At 38.0% G+C, this 20618-nt stretch overlaps 1 protein-coding gene across 16 annotated transcripts in view; it reads right to left on the reverse strand.

Annotated features, from left to right (window-relative positions):
- Positions 1-828: 828 nt before the first annotated feature.
- The window catches only part of FOXN3 (forkhead box N3), a 326921-nt gene continuing 307131 nt past the window's right edge, over positions 829-20618 (reverse strand). For all 16 annotated transcript variants that reach the window (XM_075065625.1, XM_075065618.1, XM_075065613.1 and 13 more), the window contains one exon: positions 829-8456. In XM_075065625.1, the coding sequence (XP_074921726.1) occupies positions 7907-8456 (550 nt within the window). In that variant the 3' untranslated portion in view covers positions 829-7906. The remainder of the gene's footprint in view (positions 8457-20618) is intronic.

A 20618-nucleotide genomic window follows, 5' to 3' on the forward strand; every position in this document is an offset into this window, starting at 1 on the left:
GAACTCAATGAGAGCCATTGGAGGCTCAGTGCTTTTGAAAATAAGGCCACCAAATACCTGTCTAACTACGGATTTGGCAATCTACTTTAGGTACCAATTTTTGAACATCTTTGCTTGGTTTATCTGCATTTGCTACAGTAGGAGTCCTAGAAACAGCAAGATGGGTCAATGAACTGACTCTGGATTTGCACTGGTGTAACTGAGCTCAAACTCTGGCCCAAGAACGGCAAATACACCACTTAGAAGGAAATATTCTTGATTACACAATATCATCTGATATATGTCTGGATTCTTCTCTGGTTTATGCTGGATGTAAAACAGGAGTAATTCCAATAAAGTAAGTTATATTCACGTAAAACTGATATGAGAAGAGAATCAGCACACAGTCCTTTTAGCAAGATGAAAAATTCTGTATCATAAAATCATAGAATATCAGAGTTGGAAGGGACCTCAGGCGGTCATCTAGTCCAACCCCCTGCTCAAAGCAGGATCAACACCAACTAAATCATCCCAGCCAGGGCTTTGTCAAGCCAGCTCTTAAAAACCTCTAAGGATGGAGATTCCACCACCTCCCTAGGAAACCCATTCCAGTGCTTCACCACACTCCTAGTGAAATCCTATTTCCTATATCCTATTTATTCAATTGCACATGAGCAATGCATTGGCACCTAGTGGAGTGAATATGCAAGAGAGATCATACCGTGGGAATAAAACTTACTCAAATTGAATAAAAATAAATAGAAATCATACAGCAATTAGTATTTTAAAAATATTGACTATTACTTAATATTTAAATATATTTTCAAGCAAGTATACACAAAACTACAATTATTCAATTGATGCAACTCAGTAATTTTTATTGCAACTGGAAGACAATACATCACAGAAACTTTATGGTAGGTTTTGGGAAAGTGTTATTTACAATAATAATTGATGAAATAGTTTGTCTTTGGCAATATGATTACACATCAAGAAAATGTAAAATGCAAGTATGCTTCTAAATCAACACTTTCATATTTCCTAAAGATCGGCTGATTGCACTTGCCTTCGGACTGCTCATTTAGGTAAACACAAATACAACTTAACATCACTGTTTATTCCCCCATCACAGTTCTTATTTCAATATTCATGAAATTGGCAGTTTCATACGCCAAGTACAGCAAAAAAAAAAACAACAACTGGCTTATTACTGTACTAAATTAACTTATTGGCCAGTTAAGGTCATGTGACCCTTAAGCACTGATATTAAACCTCTTGGTCTTTTGATTGCTTTATCACTTTTTCTGTAAAACAAAATACTTCAGAAATATTACAGAATCAGAGTATAAAAAATGTACAAGTTTATAATGTTTTTTCATACACACACAAGTCATTCCCCCAACATTTTACATGATGGCAGTTTTAAGTAGTGAGTGTGAATGATGCAGGCATGGAATTGGTTATCAGATGCAGGTATTACTTTTAATTGTTGTCCCACACACACACTCAGGAAATGTACAATGTTCAATTAACTTAAAAATGCACTAAATTTCAGTCTTATCTGAACTAGAAAAACATTGGTATTGGGATTTCAGGCCACAGTAATGGAAGGATGGAGTCCAATTCCTAGCTATGATATATTACCCATATTAGCATCTGAACATCCAATGTGGAATATCAGCTTTAGGTGAAATCCACCCTAGTGTTGAATGCCAGTTCAAGGCCTTTTGCATCACTTAAATCCTTAATGTTGGGTTTAAGTGGTGGGTCTTCAACACTGGTGGTCTGATCCAAAGCCAACTGAAGATAACTGAAAAGACATTCCCATTAATTTCAAATAGGCTTTGGATCAGGCCCTGGGCAAATTTCACCCTCTTTACAAAAGGAATAGAAATCCCATGCTATATTCATTGCAAATGAGATACAGTAGAAAAAAAAATTAGATATTTTCAGATAAATACTCTTTGTTTCAATGCTAACAGAAAAGAGGAAAGGCTACTCGTTTAGCACAACAACTCAGAAGTTAAATTTTAACTGTACACCAGCAAAATACAGCACCATAGACACATCAGGTTGAGAATTTTTTTTTTTTTTTTGGTCAGTGAAGCTAGTACTTGGTTTGCTGAACTGTGGAAGAATTATAAGGTCATATACACTATCAATGATAAAGCAACCCAGCTGACAAGTCTGTGCTTAATTCAAGAATAACCAGTATTAGAAATAAAGTAAAAACAAAAACCCTAATAAACCACTGTCAATTAATACTTCCTAAAGAAAAGGGGATTAACAGATGATTTCACAATGCTATGCAGATTTATACAGAACACTAAATGTTGTGTGTAAATCCTCAAACTCCATCTCAAAATAGAAACACACAAGATGTATAGTTTGATTTACACGTTCTGATTCAAAGGAAAAAGACATAATTACAACTTTGTAACTGTGTTAATTGCAATATAAACCAAACAGAAGTTCAGAGTTTGGCAGATAACAAAGAAGAGGGTTATCACTTAGGTTATATAGCAAAGTGTTGATGTATATTACACAGTAGTATAAATAATAAAAAAGTATTATTTAAATTAGATCACAGTGCTGCATTATGTGCATAACAGTGTTTGATATATTACTGGAGGGCTGTGAAGAACAACACTAAAGACTTAACTGGTCAGACTGTCAACACTGATACTCTGTTACAATCAAGAGGATGCATGGTTCTAATGCTCTTTTGCTGGCAAAGTCAAGAAGATAGATAGATTTTTTTTTTAAAAAACAACCTTTTCTAAATAAAATAAAATAAAAATATCCTGGGCAGCTGTGACCCAGCTGATTTACTTGCTTAATAAGGTGAATTGCATTTGTATCTGAAATTGTGAACGTGTTTTCCATACTTTTATTATGAACCTAGAGCTCATGGGGGTACACTTTTCCAAACCACAGAGGGCCAGATTTGTAAATGTGTGGAGGTGCCTAAAGGTGCAGATTCCCAGGTACCTGCATAGTGGAATTTTCAAAAGCCCTAAGCAACTAACTCCCATTGATTTCAAAGGCAGTAAAACATCCAGGCATATTTGAAAATCCCACTAGGCAGGTATCTATATGCACCTTTAGGCACCTAAATACCTTAACAAATTTGGCCCTTAGTGACTTAGGAGCCTCTCTCTCACAAAGTCAAGAGGTCACTCTTGGCTTAGGTGTTTTTAGAAATTTTACCCATGGCACTTTTGGTGGATGATTTAGGACCAAATTATCTGCTTATGAAAATTGACATAACTCCATTATAGCTCTATTGAGTCCAAATAAGTAGGGAATTTGGTCCATAGTTTTCAAAGCGAGGCAGTAATTCAGTCAAAAGTAGAAGACCAGTGTGTGTGTTTAGGGATTTTCTTCTCCCACTAGTATAAATCAGGAGTAATTCCAAGGACATCAGTTGAATTATACACTAATATGTAACCTATGGATGATGAGAATTGGGCTCACAGGCTGATTTTCTAGAGCTAAAGGGGTGTGTGTCTCATCTCACCAACCCTGGTTTTAACTCCAGTGATGCCCTTGGAACCTCTCCTGGTTTCAACACTTGTGAGATCCAATCAAGCTCCATTTTTAGGAAGATACATTTGATGAAACAGCAAAGCTGCTAAAGACCTGTGCTTAGCATTTTTAAAAGGCAAAACTTCATCAAAATGATTTTACAAAAGAACATCAAATATTTTGCAGCACACAAGCAATGAATGGTTGATTCCTTTACACCTGCAGACTTTAACAGAATCTATTTGTGGCATTAGCTCTGGCTTACAAATGTTTCTCCCTTCAACATGAACATTGTAAAATGTAAGGATTTGTTTGTTAATTATAAACCACCCTTAACAAATCTTCTCAGATCTGTAACTTGCAATTGATAGTTTGCTGCCCTAATATCTTTTTCGTACCAGCTTTGAGGAAAGCTTAATTTTGAAAGATTTTTAAAAATATTTAGAGTGGGGGAAAATAGACGTTTAGAGATTTTAGGAGCTCTTCCTCAAAAATGGCTTTGTCAGAAGAAAAAAAAAAAAAGTCTGGCAAACAATGAAGTCCATAACATGATCCAATTACTAGTTAGTTTTGGCAGGATTTTAAGAATAGTGACAATTGCACTGAGGCGCTGGCAATGTATTTTTATTTATTTTTTTATTTAATTCTTGAGAATATTTATGAACATGCATTATATCGGCTCTATAATGTTTGGTTACATAATAGACTGGACGGACCTTAAACAGTCCTTCCAATCCAATGTACAAAGAACACACCTATGCAGATAAATGAATATTTAACTGATGGAACCAAGTCCAATTCCGAAGAAGTTACTGTGCTCAATCAGGCACAAATCGCATGTTTTAAAAGGTGGCTTACAAGTATTTTTTTTTTTTTTTAAAACATACCAACCTGTAGTCATGTACTGAATGTCACCAGTTATAGGTATAGGAATTCTGGACAAAATATTTTTTAAACTTAAATCAATAGATTATTTTAATCACATATACTTTATGCCCTTTTTGAATAGTCTACAGGGGGCATTAGTACATAACCAAACGTCTGGTTCCTCTCTTTTAATGGGTCCTGAAAGTATTTTATAAAACACAGACTATTGACATCTTCCCAGTAGGCCAGCCTAGAAGCTACAAATTGCATCTGCCGATATTTAAATATACCAACAAGTCCATAAAGGAGTTATTGAAGTCTTACAGAAATAATATATTTTAAGACAACCTGCCTAATTACGTATTTATGTACAAGACTGTTTTCTTGGGTGGATAACACTAGTGATAATTACATATTTAATCAAGTAGCCAAATTAGAAAATAGTACTTATGGAACAGATACTTATCTCAGGTTACACTGGTGTAAGTCTGGAGTAACTATTCTAGTCAGTAAAGTTACTCTGGAATCAGTTTTGTGACTGAGAGCAGTTTTTGCCCACTAGCATATCACCATGTCATTTTCTCTGACGAAGGTGGGGAGTAAGCCATTGCTTCAAATGTACTTGATGCCACTAAATTTTACTCTTAATTGTATTTAATATTAATCAGACTGGTGGGATGGAACAACATATGCACAAGCGTGTATTACAATGGCTTTTGGGGCAAGTTAATGCATTTTCATTTGCAGTTACTCTTCCCAGAAGTCCCTGAAACACATGAGGCCAGATTTTCCGGTGCAATTGTTGTGTGGCACTATCAGTGGATTCTGGCTGCAGAGCTGGCATATCTGCCAACAAGAGAAGGACCCCAGTGCAGTCATGAAGGGACTCTACCCAGAGGAAGCAATATGGCTGATGCACCTCTATGCTGCACTGATCCCTAAGCTATAGGTTTTTGCTTCTCAGGGCTGCTGGTAACCAGCGTACGTGACAGCAGCAGTCGGTAGGGTTCTAACTTACACCTGGGGACCAACCCTGCACCCAGTGGACCCAGATCAGCTGAGTGCAAGGGTTAAACCATCTTTGCCTCCCACCATCTCAATCTACGCTGCTTGAAAGTTCTCCCAGACTCATCCAGCCCATGGACTACTATTCAATTCACAGTATAATCAGGGTTTTGGGTCCTGATACACACTTAGGCAAATCAAAAGAAAAATACATTTTGGTGCTGTACCCTTATGCTGTAGTATGTTTTCTATGCAACAGAACACCCATTGAGCCTAGCAATATTGTCAAACCATAGCAATCCACTGCACAATTCTTCCACTTCCTAAACTAAATGAAAAACCCAAATGCCTCATGGTGCAATTTTGATTTTACTCCACTGGGTGGGCAATCACATCCCTTTATAGCTTCCTGTTCATGGGCTATCCTTCCTCGTGTAACTCTGTGGATTAAAACAGCTACACCAAGGATAAATATGGTGGCCTCAAGTTTTTAAAGACGACAGATAATTTTACTTTATGAAGTGATAGGGATTTTCAGTCCCTGTAATGTTCCTTTTTCCGCTAGGAATTTCTTAGTGTACATGATTTCAATGCCAAATTCACGAATTGGGGTGGGAGAGATTGTATTTTCTTCACAGCTTTCCCACCACTTCCAGGGAATTCCAATCTAATTATCAACATTTTCATGAGAGTAGCACAACTATACCTGAATCGCTTCCTCTAACCCTGTGCTGTATCTCAGATCACCATCAATAAGGCTCTTTACTAACTTCATTTCTTTTCATGGCAAATTAGCAAAGCTATTCACTGACATACCTATCCCTGAACCAAATCCGAATTATTTTCCTCAATTAAGCTCCCATTATTCTCTTGATTCTATCATACACACTCACTACTAAATTTGCCCTCAAATTATTGCATCATGTTACACATGTACAGGCAGAGAAAGGACATACTTTCTTTTTTTTTTTTTTTTTTTTTTGTAAAACAGAAGTAGGGAGAGGGGGCTGAATGTGCAGACAAGGCAGTATAATTCAACCATCCAAGCCCTACCAGAGTGTGAAGATATTTTTAATATTGCAGAGTAAGTTCCCCAACAGTCAGTGTTTGTCCCTGAAGAAGGTTAAACCTTAAACACCTGCTTCAAAAAAAAACAAAACAAAACAAAAAAAACCAAAAAAATAAAAGACTCTAAGCCTAAGGGCTTAAAAATTAGAGGCATAGCCTTTTTCTCTATTTTCTATATTTATATGAAAATAATTCATGCTTCATGCTAAATACATTATTTACCTTACAAGAATTTTGTTATCTTTGAAAAAAAAGTTGTTGTTTTTAATTTCCCCTCCCTCAAATCCATGCAATGTGGATCAGAATTTTCTGCTGGCTATGCTGGCTGAATCTGGAAATCTGATGTTGTTTTTGCACAGATGAATCCTGACTGGCATTAACTGCATACTCCATTTTGAGGGCAGTATAGGAGCTCTTTGTTGTATTCTATTTTCTTGTCCATCAATATGCTTTTTTTGTATCTGGTTTTTTGTTTTAAATACAGCATAATACTAATGGCAGGTTTTGTAGCATTGTTTCCCCAGTTAGACCAAATATTTTTGATCCACAGAAAAATATTCTGATTTACTTACTTCCGTAATATCTACTGTAATTTCTTAGACTTGATTGCTTTTCACTCAGGCAGTTTAGAAGACATAGCTTGTTTTCCATATTATTATTATTATTTTTGCACGCAGTGCCAATCTTCAGGCTTATGGCTTTTTGAACATTCTTTTAATTTAATATTGAAGACAGAATTCAATGATTAACAATACCTTTAACAATTCCCTCCCCCCCGCAACCATTTCTTCTCATTATTTCACTGAAACCCGTTGCATACACAGTTCAAATTTTCCACAACTTAAAGTTATCAGTCTTCACATTATGAGCCACTTAGAGTACAGGGAGCACTAATAATGCATTACTGTATGCGCAATCGCCTCCAGTGGCTGTCCAAAGACTTCTATGGCACAACTGTATCCAACTGCCACCGGTTCTTGGTTTGGTATTGAAGATTCCAGGCCTCCTCCAAATCTCTTTATTCACATTCACTTATAAACCCAATTGTAAGGCCATTTTTTTTTTTTTAACCTAAGGGCCAGGCCTGAATGATTACTGAATTATGCACATCTCTTCTAGGTATCAGAGGGATTTCCAAGGGCCGAATTGTACTCCCATCACAATAATGTTGATGTCACTGCGTATTCAACCATGCATTTCCAACAAGCTGGAGAAAGCAATGGTGATTTTGGCTTTTTTACTTTGTGTCTTCAGGGAATGAAAAGCTTTTGTAAATTAGCTGAGTGTCAGTATGAGTTCTATGGCTTCAATCTCCTTTAAAAATAAAAATCTTAAGGGTCCAAAAAAGAAAAAAAAAGAAAAAACAAAACAAAAAATGCTGATATTGCCACAAATCATTAGAATTCACCTGACGTGCTGAAACAAAATTTTGTAAGTTCAAACAAATCGATGATTTGTTCTAATTTTTTGTGGTTTCCTTTTGCTCTTTCTGCCCCTTTGCCGTCCGATTGGTGATGTTATTCAAACAGGACCGAATTCCCGCTAAATGCAGGAGTGATCCAGCTGCTTCTTTCATCTCCTCATCGTCACTCTCTGGGGGCTTTTCCGTACGTCTCTTTTTAAGAGGCAGTGTGTCACTTGGTACTTTTTTCACCTTCAGTAAATGTTGCCTTTTCTTGTGCTGGGATGCATATCCACTGTCAGCTAAAGAGTCCTTGGTCTCCTTCCGGTTTTGCTTTTTGTCCTCCTCTTCTGTTTCACTATGGCTCTCGTGGCTCTGGAAGCTAACTTCACTCCCTTCACTGCTGTCTTGGCTGCCTTTAGTAGCAAATTCATAATTGTCATCAGCAGAGGAAGAGGAAACAGAGTCACTAGCAGGTGAAGTGCTCCTGTGGTTGGAAGATTTGGCACTGCTATAGTTGTGATCCTCCTTTGGGTCCCCACTAACAACTGGTGAGCCACACGACTGTTCACTTTCTGTCCTCATCCGGCAGTTTGCTAGTCCATTCCTGTTAAAACGATATGAAATATCCTTAGAAACCACGTACACACAATGCTGCTCTAATGTGAAATGCAACAATCATGGAGTCAATGGACAGATAACTGATCAACATGGCTACCCAAGTAACGATCATTCTAGGCCTGATCCAAAGCCCCATTAACTCAATCAGTGGAAGCTTTTCTATCAAATTCAATCATCTTTGTATTGGGCCTTGTACATAAAATACAACAATTCAAAACAGTCTGACAGGAATGAGTGGTACAGTCACAAAAATTGACATTCTGACAGTTCATATTTATCCTTCACCAATAAAACTATTCAATTTATGTTTATAAACAAACAAAATCACACCACTGTTTTTCAAACAGATAGAAATGACAGTTCAGTGACCTGGAAATTTAACTCCTCCTTTCTTTATATATCAGTACTACCAAAGGCTGGAATCAGAAACTTGCTAGTGGGTTTAGAGACAGATGTGTGTTTGTTTTCCCCAGCTATATGATTCTGACAGTAGAGAACACCTTGTTCTGTCAATAAGTTAAACTGCTGTGACTTCTGACTAGGCACTGTGGCACAGTGAGCAGAGATGTACAATAACCAGGTGCAATTTCACTGTCACTTTTTGGACCATAAACACATTAAGAAAGAGAATCAACATTTATTCTGACTATATCAAAAGAAGAAGGGCATCTTCAGCACTGTCCATCTTCATATCTATTGACATAAGTGATCGACAAAATATTTTAAGAATGGTAATAAAAAGTAAAACTCTGCTTTTGTGCTACAAGGCATCATTTGGGATAACATCTTCCTTCCTATATATCTGTATATATACAATACTTAGCACAGTGCGACCCCAGTTCTGATGGAGGCCTTTGGGTGCTACTGCAGTTAGAAAAACGTATAACCACCAGAGCCCATTTGCACTCCAGTGAAGTCAATGGCAGTTCTGCTGTTGATTTACATCAGAAAAGAATGTGTCCCCCATTCAGCAAGTCTGTTAAAGCAGGGCCTAATCCTCCACAGTGCCCTCAACTCCCACTAAGCAAAATAGGAGAGGAAGATGCTCGGGACACATTCTACAGACTCCTAACTACTAATGAGAGAAATACTAGTCTGTTTTCAGTATCACTTGATAAACTGCTTTTAAAATCAAGTCTTGCCACCTTCACATAATTCAATGTTGCCAGTCTTTCGAGCCAATGTTGGATAAGTGACTTCCTAGGAGTGTCCTGAATGTAAAGGTTTTTCAAAAGGAATGTTAAGAGGAATAGCACCCGGCCAAATCAAACTTACTGTTCCCCTCTCCATTTAAAGTAAATTATGGGGAAGTGGGTCAGGTTTCCAGGGAATGGACTTGCCTTCCGGAACTTGTTTCTTTACAGAAAACAGGACAGTGTTATCCATTTCCCAAGAGTATGGGACAAATTTTATAATACAGAAAAGAAACGAGCTGTGCATAAAGTCACAGTTTCCATATACCTTACAGAACAAACAACGGCTAGAGATGAAAGCAAACTTTTGTCTAAGACCTATCTTATTCTGTCGAAGTAGGAAATAGAGTTTTCAAGTACCAACAGCACCACAATGCTGGAAGATGGCTAATTAGTCATTCTAAATTTTCTAGACAGACTATTTTGGGGAAATATATATAAGGTCTAGTTATTAGCAAATAAACTCTCTCACCAGCCTCTCCTGCTCAATAAAATTTAATTTTTCCTAGATTTTAGACTAGGTTTATGATCCATGAATTATATACAGGACTCAGCAGGAAGAGACAAAGCTCCTTCAATTATGAATAACTAAATGCAGCGTCATTCATGATTGTGCAGCAAGCCAGCTGCATTTACTTTGAGATGGTTTGTCACTGCAGGGGTTGTCGTCAGAGGATGCCAAACGCTTAAAAGAAGAAATCATCCATACTAAAGTAGTTGTAAGGTGAATTTATAACCAACTCCGTAAAATCATTCATTAAAAAGGAAGCACGGGATACATTTTAAATGACAAATTCTTCACTTTGAAGCTAAATTTACATGGAAAGATTATCAAAATTATCATAAATTAGCATAAAATTAAAGTTACGTGATTTTACTAGGCAATTAATAGTCTGAGCAATGTGGTTCAATAAACATTGCATGCTACTAATCTTCAGCATAAATTCAGTGATGAATTCTTGCTCCAAGGAAACAAACACTGGACACAATAGGTGGGAAATCAAACAGTATATTTATTAACTAGACTGTAGGTAAACAAGGTTTTTAACGGACCTTCCTATTATTAAATCTGGGCATAGTTTGTTTTGAATGACCATTAAATAAAAAAGCTACAACTCCACAGAAAAGAACAGCAACATCTCCCTAAAAAGTGCTGATTTGCCCCTTGAGTGCACTGAGCAGACTCTGGTGTTTCTTTTCACACAGATTGGTTATGATTTGGAGTAATGACTCAATGATTTTGCAAAGCGACTGCAATTTTGAGCAAGTATAAAAAAATGCTAAGAAGTCTAGGATTATAGAGGGAATGTAAACTACTATGAGGAGATAAGTTCCCACTGGCAACTGAATGACCACAAAAATGGAAAGAAGGAAAAGAAAAAGAAGGTGGTCCACAGAAAGGTGCAAGAAAGGAAAAGTATTAGAGAAATGGGAGGAAAGGAGGGAGTAGACCAAGGATCTCAGAATGGAAGGCATAAGGGAGAGGGCTGATCAGGAAATGAATAACTTTGGCTACAGAAAATATGTTCTGTTCTTCATTAATATTTTCAAATTTTCTAAGTTTTCCAACCAGTCCTGCTTAAGAAAATAAAAAAGAGAGATTGCAGGTTGTGGAGACAATTGGCAAGGATACCAGCAGAAATGAAAATGAGTGAAACAGACGGAATGTTTTAGGATCTTCAAGAAGATCAGACATCATGTATCCAAAAGTAAACAAATGATTTTTACCTTGAGGCAAGAGCTCAAATACATGAGATATGAAGACTTCCCTATACTTGATGTTAGCAGTTTAATATAATGAGTGGAATTAAAATAATATCTAATCCATTTCCATTGCATATACACTTCTGAGGCACTTTCAAGACCTAATTCTTTGTATTGCTGTTATGGAGTCATACATTTGCTAAGAAAACAAAATAGTGTAATACTGGGTGCGAGCCAAAGCACCTCTGTATTCACATCCTACACCGTATTATAATAATTTCTGTACACAATATGCCTTGTGAGGTATCATTTGAAAACTAATAACTTGCTGGTCAATAATATCATGGCGAAATGTATACAGCAGCATTATATGTAAAGTTATCTATTCCCCCGTATGAGGTTATTAACACGTTCAAAACCAGACAGCCTTGCCTAGGCAAAAGTCATTAAACAAGTCTCTCCTAAACAAAGACGTGTGTGTTTATCTCAATTTACATATAAGTAGTAAACAGGATCTTCAAGACAGCAGGGGGAGGAGATGGCAGGAAACACAACAATTTGCATTTTAGCAAACAAAAGTGTGTGTGTGGTGGGGAAGAGCATGGAGCCTCCTTCACCAGCAGTCTACATATCACCTTCCTCACAGCTTGAATGAACTTGATTTTGTGAGGTAACTTTCAAAAGAATCCATGTCAGAGGTTCGATGGACTATAAAAGAAAGGGGCAGAAAACCCCAAGTGATCTCTTTCACCTAAAATGATCCAGGTACCAGCACCTCTGGGCCTCTGGAAGAGATCCTGAACAAAGGAGATGCTCATCATTTTGCTTGGAAGACTATGGGTGAGAAAGGCTATCTTGAACAAAGCCTCAAACCAAATCTTTCTAGATTAAGACTTTTAGATGTGTGTTTTCCCTTTTATTTGCTTTTAACCATTCCTAACTTTATCTCTCATACTTGAACTCAAAATCCCATCCTCTTTCGTTAATAAACTTGTTTTACTATTCATCTAAGCCAATACTGCTGTGTTTGTACTAAAGTGAACGTCAGCTCCAGTTGATGTGGCAAACTGATGTGTTTTCTCTCTTTATAGGAGCAAATGAACCATATTATTTCACTGAACTGTCCAGAGAGGGCAGGAGATTGCAGAGCACACGATTTTGGGGAAATCTGTGACTGGGAGTGTGTTGGAGTCTGCTGGAAACCAGAGTGAGGCAGCAGACAGGCTGCTGGGGTCAGAAATGCTGAACTAGGACTGTCTAGCATACAGACACTCGGGTGTGACCAGCATGCTGGTAGATTGGTTGTAAGCAGCCTAGGTTGGGCAATTCAACAGCAAAGCATTGTAAGGCACCCAAGATTTCAGAGCAGCAGTGACACAATCCCTCACTGGTCTGGACTGCCCCCCTCCCCGCCCCCACTGAGTGCATTTCTGTTCAAGACTTATATGATACACCTCTGTCAGTCATTCAGTGTTTATAAATGCCAGAAAAATAGTGTTGTGTGCCTGGGCCTATTCAGTTAAAAAACAAGACACATACACAATCTCTACATATACATTCTTTTATCAGAAGGCCTCTAAACACAACCCTCTCTACCACTGACGCATTAACAAAACAAAAATGCCCATTTTGCCTAATGTGCTTTTTTAAAAAGGGGGAGATTAGATAGATATTTAACAATGCTAAACTCATCACAGTGATGAAAAATGCTACTAAAAATCAATGCCCCATGAAGATTTTTAAAATTACCCAGAAATTCATCCAGATTTTCTAGTAACTGGCACTTTTCAAGTTGTTTCATGCCAAATCTCTAGCTTGTAGCACAGACCACTGGGATGTATTTGGTTGCTTTTCATCCTTCTTGCACTGAAATATTTTGTTCTTCTGATGGACCTTGACTAAATTTGAAAACACTTAAGATTTATAAATCCATAGCTACAGTGTAAAGACTTTTTTTTTTTTTTTAAAAGAACAAATAATTAAATTTGACTAGGCCATAGTCAGAGCACTTGGGGTGTTGCCAGAAATAGGGATGGCCATTTTAAGGTCTGATTCCATTCTCACTGAAAATCAATAAAAGGTTTGTTACTGATTACAATGGGACCAGGATGGAGTCTACAGTGGGTGGATCTCATCTCTGTAAGTCAGTAATGAAATTATTTCCCCAGCATGGTGTTAGTGGGTCTCACTTTGCAGGGGGTCATATTCTAGAAGAGACAAAACTGAAGTTGAAACCACTGAAGGACATTAAAGATCTCAAGGTGCTTTTTTTTTTTTTTTTTTTTTTTTTATAGCAAGCATACAGGTGTTTGCTCAAGCATCCTGGCCAAATTCCAAAGGGGTAAATAGATTTTGCCTATGTGAATTCCTCTAGTGATTTCAACTGGATATGGTATTATTCACGTCCTGTCCTTAACTGTTGGGTAGTTCTGTTCTAAACACCAGCTACATTCCACCCCTCAGATGGCTGCATTTTACTGGTGGCTGAAGTGAACTCTGTATATAGTTGGAATATCAGTTTAATTGTTTTTGGATTCTTCTGAATGAAACACGTTATGCACTTGTAAGTGGGAGTTTTAGAATCTCAGAAAGTATTCCAGTTAAATGAACTGGAGAAAACAGGGCATGTCAATTTTTCTTCTGGACATGGGAAGTTTCCAGGTTTGCTATAACCTATATAGTAAACTTAACACTGCAAGGAAGTCACAGGTTACTTTGCAGGTTGGTGGAATTGTCAGTTAGATAGCACTGTACAGGACAACAAGAAAGCAAATTAAAAATAAGTAGGGCTCACTGGTATGATGACTGATCTGACTCTATCCATAGAGCCCTGCACAGATACAAAACGGTGCATCAGCATCCGATTCTTAAAAATGGTCTGCATATACCCACAGATTTGCAGGGCTCTATCTATCCAGAAGTTACTGAATAGAAGTCAACACTGGGAAGTCAGTTACGCTATTGCCAAACTCTCACAGGGAGATTTTACATCATAACAACAAACATGCAAAGGACTACAGCAAATATGAATCATGTAATGATCCATTAATAAACATAAGAATGGCCATACTGGGTCAGATCAATGGTCCATCTAGCCCAGCATCTGCCAGGTGTTTCAGAAGGAAAGAACAGAACAGGTAATCATCAAGTGATCCACCCATTCCCAGCTTCTGGCAAACAGAGGCTAGGGACACTTCATAGCATGGTTTTTCATCCCTGCCCATCCCGGTTAAGAGTCACTGATGGACCTATCCTCCATGAACTTATCTAGTTCTTTTTTGAACCCTGTTATAGTCTTGGCCTTCACAACATCCTCTAGCACTGTGTTCCACAAGTTGACTGTGCATTATGAGAAAAAATACTTCCTTTATTTGTTTTAAACCTGCTGCCTATTAATTTCATTGGGTGATCCCTAGTTCTTGTGTTATGAGTAAATAACACTTCCTTATTTACTTTTTCCACACCAATCATGATTTTATAGACCCCTATCATATCCTTCCTTAGTTGTCTCTTTACCAAGCTGAAAAGTCCCAGTCTGATTAATCTCTCCTCATATGGAAGCTCTTATCATTTTTGCTTCCCTTTTCTGTACCTTTTCCTATTCCAATATATATTTTTTGAGATTCGGTGACCAGATCTGCATGCAGTATTCAAGATGTAGGCATACCATGGATTTATATAGAGGCAATATGATATTTTGTATCTTCTTATCTGTCCTTCTAATGGTTCCTAACACTGTTAGTGACTGCGACTGCACATTGAGTGGATGTTTTCAGGGAACTATCCAAGATGACTCTAAGATCTCTTTCTTGAGTGGTAACAGCTAATTTAAACTGCATCATTTTCTATGTATTGTTGGGATGTTTTCTCATGTGCATTACTTTGCATTTAACAACATCGAATTTTATCTGCCATTTTGTTGCTCAGTCACCCAATTTTGTGAGATCCCTTTGCAATTTTTTGCAATCTGCTCTGGAATTAACCATCTTGAGTAGTTTTGTATCATCTGCAAATTTTGCCACCTCACTGCTTACTCATTTTTTCCAGATCATTTACAAATATGTTGAAAAGGACTTGTCCAAATACAGATCCCTAGAGCACACCACTGTTTACCTCTCTCCATTCTGAAAACTGACATTCCTACCTTTTGTTTTCTATCTTTTAACCAGTTACTGATCCAGAAAGGACTCTCTCTCTTATCTCATGTCAGCTTACTTTGATAAGAGCCTTTGGTGACGGACCTTGTCAAAGGCTTTATGAAAATCTAAATTGTCCTCACAAAAAGAATGCTTTGTCTATATCAATATCAGATTTAGAGTTAAAACAAATGTGGCCCTTTTCATTTTGGAGAAGGAGGCAAGTTAAACTCAGTCAAATATTTTCATAAAAGAAACACCTTCAGCGCTACAAAATAATGCACCATGCATAATACAGCAGGAAATGGGCCTGAAGTGCAACCTGGATTCTTTTTTTGTATTAAACAGATTGTTCTAGTAATAAACAATAAAATTAAGAACATCTATATGGAAATACATTCCAGCTCCTTTACACAGACAACCTACAATCATTCATGGATGGTCTGGGTGCATAACTCTGCTTATGTCTTAGTACCTATGCTGCATACTAAGTTTATTTCTGTTCATTTAGTTATTATTGCTTGAACGACTGCTTCAGAAAAGCAAATAAATAAATATATAAATAAAACAAACCAGCATGTGAAACAGGGACACCATTCCTAACTGCTATGCTGGACTTCACAGGCAAACTAGGTTCGGGCTCTAAGGTCCTTCTGGTTGTTCAGATAATCTTTATCATGTGACCAGGCCTAAATGATACACCGAAGTTTGCCTGAGTCTGCAAGCAGCCTGAAACAAGAGCTCATATTCATATCAGTGGGGTTTTAACTCATGACAGTTAAATGAAAGCTGCTGACTTTCCTACCTGCTGTAAGCCGTTTATGCACGCTCCATAGGGTCAAAACTTGACCCTATCCTGGTATTTGATTGTATTAACAAACAAACAAAGAGAAAGACAGCAAATACAGTCCAAGCTACTTCCCCAAGATTGACTGCTCCTCAGGTTACCAGTTCAAGGCTGCTCATCCCAAGTTCTTTAGGTCCTCTCCACCTTAGACCCACAATCCCCCTGTGTTAGGGCAACCCAACTCTGAAGCCTGCTTCATTCATTTTATTCCCTCCAGGCTTGGTATTCCTGACTGGTGCTGTAGGATGGTTTCATCCTTCTCTCCAGAGCAAACCTTTAACTCTTCCTGCCAGAGTGCTGGGTTATCCACCCCATTACTTAGCCATCCCACTGCTGACCATTTTATCTGGAGCACCAAGTTTAGATGATTATCTATTGTTGTTGGAAGTAGTGGCAGAAACTGGGAAGAGGTTTCTGTTAAGAGACTGAGGTGAGCAATGAAGTAATCAAACCACTGCCTCCCCAAACCACTGCCTCTTCCTCTACCCAATCTGAGAAGGTAAAGAAAAGATGCGTTCCCTTCTCAGAACAAAAAGCCTCCTCAGTTGCCCTCTATATACCAAAATCCACAGCCTCCCCACATCTTCCTGGACGACCTAGGCCCCAACTGTCTCTCAACAGCCCAAACCTCCAGCTTCCCCTAATAACTTCTACAGCACACAAAAATCTGCAGCACATTGAACTTTTTGGGGCAGAGTAAAATAAAATGAATTTTGTATCTAGTTACACAAACACCACAAGGGAGACTGTACTGACTGTAATGGACAGGAGACAATGCTGCATAATTCCAGGGTCTCTTCCACATAATGGGCCGGAACGCCAGCCAACATAAACTAACATAGCTCCATTTGACTTCAGCAGAGATGCCAATTTACACCAGTTAAGGATTTAACCCAATACATCTGGTATGCCACTTAGGCCATGGAGCCGTGCCCAAATGCAACTGACGCATCAAAAGGGAACCAATGCAATCATTTTTTTTTTTAAATACAAACAATTACAAAATGAAGACAGCTCCTTGGGAACTTAAGCTAGTGCAGAATGCAGCAGATGTCTACGTAGTGGAAAGAGGCAGTGCGTGTGCATCACACCACATACCATGCCCTGCTCTTCTTTCCCATCACCTTCCACGTGCCATTCTAGGCATTGGCTGTACCCAGTAAAGATTTACAGCTGTACAACAGGAATAATGATACTGATCTCCTTTGTAAAGCACTCCGATATCTACTGAGGAAACACACTATGTAAGACAGGGGTCGGCAACCTTTCAGAACTGCTGTGCCGAATCTTCATTTATTCACTCTAATTTAAGGTTTCACGTGCCACTAATACATTTTAATGTTTTTAGAAGGTCTCTTTCTATAAGTCTATAATATATAACTAAACTATTGTTGTATGTAAAGTAACCAAGGCTTTTAAAATGTTTAAGAAGCTTCATTTAAAATTAAATTAAAATGCAGAGCCCCCCAGGCTGGTGGCCAGGACCTGGGCAGGGTGAGTGCCACTGAAAATCAGCTCGTGTGCCGACTTTGGCACCCCCTGATGTAAGAGCTAGTATAATGATGAGGGACCTGATTACCTAGAATAGAACATAGAACTTATCATAGATTATTAGGGTTGGAAGGGACCTCAGGAGATCATCTAGTCCAACTCCCTGCTTAAGCCTGACCAATCCCCAAATGGCCCCCTCAAGGATTGAACTCACAACCCTGGGTTTAGCAGGACAATGCTCAAACCACTGAGCTATCCTTCCCTCCATCTCTCCCTATACATTATCTTGACTGAGGAGGTGCTTCTACTAACAGGCCCTAAAATGTGCTCTCATGAGGATTTTAGGCTGTGTGTGTGTCCGTCCGTCCGTCCATCCTAGACTACAGGACTTGCTTCTTCAGGTAGTCAGAGCTTAATCGTCAAATCATCAGTCAAGCCTTTGCCCACTCTAAGGTGTGACTTGATTTTTCTGTTTACAAAGACGTTAAATTAAAGTATGTGCCTGGAGGCCAGAATGTCACTGTGCTTGTTTTTTAAGTGTGTGCTGATGATGCCACAGTGCTGGGGTACACTAAAATTGAATAATACAATGGTTCCCATACTGGAGACATTTTAAAACATCCTACATTCTGAGCAGCATTGGTATCATATTTCACCCAGCTATTTTCTGCTGGCTCCTTGACTTGTCAGCCACAATGTGGAAAATAGTGGCGGCAAGCAAGCTAAAAGTGGTGTGAGCAAAGTAAATAAGAACTACTGTCAAAACACATCCAGCTACATTCTGTTGTGGAGATTTAGCAACAGACGATGATTCATAAACTAAAATAGCATAGGATGCTTTTTTCCCCATTTACAGATCAGTCTGGAACAAAAGATCTATTTATGAGATTTAAGCCAAATGCATTACAATATAATGACTGTCTCCTCAATGGCTAATCTTTATTCATGTAAAGTGGTGGATTTGTCTTGATTTCAATATTTTTCAATAGGGTATTTTATTCAAGCAATTCTGTTCAGTTGCACCTTATTTTGTATACAAAAGGTGAAGTGATTATGTGAGATTGTTTCCTAATTTGTTCTTCCTGCAGGGAAAAGCAAGCAAGTAGATGGTAGATTGCTTAGAACTGGGAAACACTGCAACCCATTCACTTCCCACATTAAAAAGCCACAGTTCAGTAAATTGCTCAATTGGATGAAATTGGTGCGAGGTAATACATCAGAAGCCAAAGTGATTTCAACATGTTAGGTCAATGCTTAGTTAGGTTTCATCCTCTTCCACAGAAAGGATCTTGAATAATCAATTACCCAGCTGCAATTGCAATGGCAACGGCAATGTAAAACCTAACTTTTTGTGACTATAACCTGATGCTAACGGCTGCCCAAACAACAGGGTAATTAGCTGAAAGTCTTACCTTCTTGTGATCAACCCATTCTATCAGATATTTGCTTAACTGTATCCTTCAGCCAGACAAAGTATGTCCCAGATAAGACTGAACTGTTTAGATCTGCAAACTTAAATGCAGACAGAGTAATAATAAAAAGGGATCTACAGAAGTTAAAAGCTGTAGAAATGAAGTAACAAAACAAAAAAAAGTCAACCACGAAGGAAAAACCTGAAAACTGTCATGCCAAGAGAGATCTTGTGGTGATTGTAGCCAGATATATGCTATGACTGCACAGACATTGATAGCACATTTGATATGGCAGCAAAGAAAGATAATGCAATTTTGGACTGAATAACCAAAGCCTGGACAGGTAATAGCCACTCTCTAAAAGGTAGCTGTCATACTGAACCTGTAGTGGGGTATTTGGTATTGGGCATTTCAACACCAAAAAGATATTGACAGATTAGCCCAGGTGGATATAAAAGGTGCACAAGTTACTGTGTGAAAGAACATCCTTGAAACCAAGAACATTCCCCTCAGGCTTTTCTGTGCTTTACAGTCCAGTGGATCCTTCATGAAGGCTCTGCTCTTCCACAAAAGATGGGGTGATCTCTGTCATATCAGATAGACAAGCCGTTGGTTCTTTTTGGTACTTCAATAAAGTATCTTCAGATCCCCCTCCCTCTTTTTTTTAATTAGCTCTCACAGCACTGAACAGATTTGATGTAAAAGAGAAATATAAAATCTGCATCTGAATAATCCAGTCTATCCTAAAACAAAAGGATTAAATATATGCATTGGAATTTAGGGACACGTATCATACTTTCTCATGATGCAAATCATAGTTATGTTGAAATCAAGCTATTACAAACAAATGGCATTTCCTCACTTTTCAGGATAGCTAAATAGGCAACAGAACCTATAGCCATTTGGGCAGCCAGGAAGAACCACACATCATTTAAGAGCCACATAATTTTAGAGAAGGAAAATATCTATTAGACCCTCTACTCCATATCATTGTGTAGAATCTGTAGCTATTCCAGGCTCTTAGAATACTGGTGTCATTTTCTTAAAATAGAATTTCATAGATTCTAAGACCAGAACATGATTCTATGATCATCTAGTTTAACCTCCTGTATAACAGGCTATAGAACATTCCTGAGTTAAGTCCTGTTTAAACTAAAGCATATATTTTAGGAAAAAAACATCCAATCTTGACTTAAAAGTTGCCAGTGACAGAAAATCAACCTCTGGAACAATTTAGCAAGGATTGTGATGAATTCCCTTCAAGATTAAAAAACTGTACTTTATTTCCACTCTAAATTTGTCTAGTTTCAACTTTTTATACCTTTGTCTGCCAGACTGAAGCCCCCATTATCAATACAGTAAAAG

Source organism: Chelonoidis abingdonii, chromosome 4 (genome assembly GCF_003597395.2).
Source record: "Chelonoidis abingdonii isolate Lonesome George chromosome 4, CheloAbing_2.0, whole genome shotgun sequence".
Lineage (NCBI taxonomy): Eukaryota > Metazoa > Chordata > Testudines > Testudinidae > Chelonoidis > Chelonoidis abingdonii.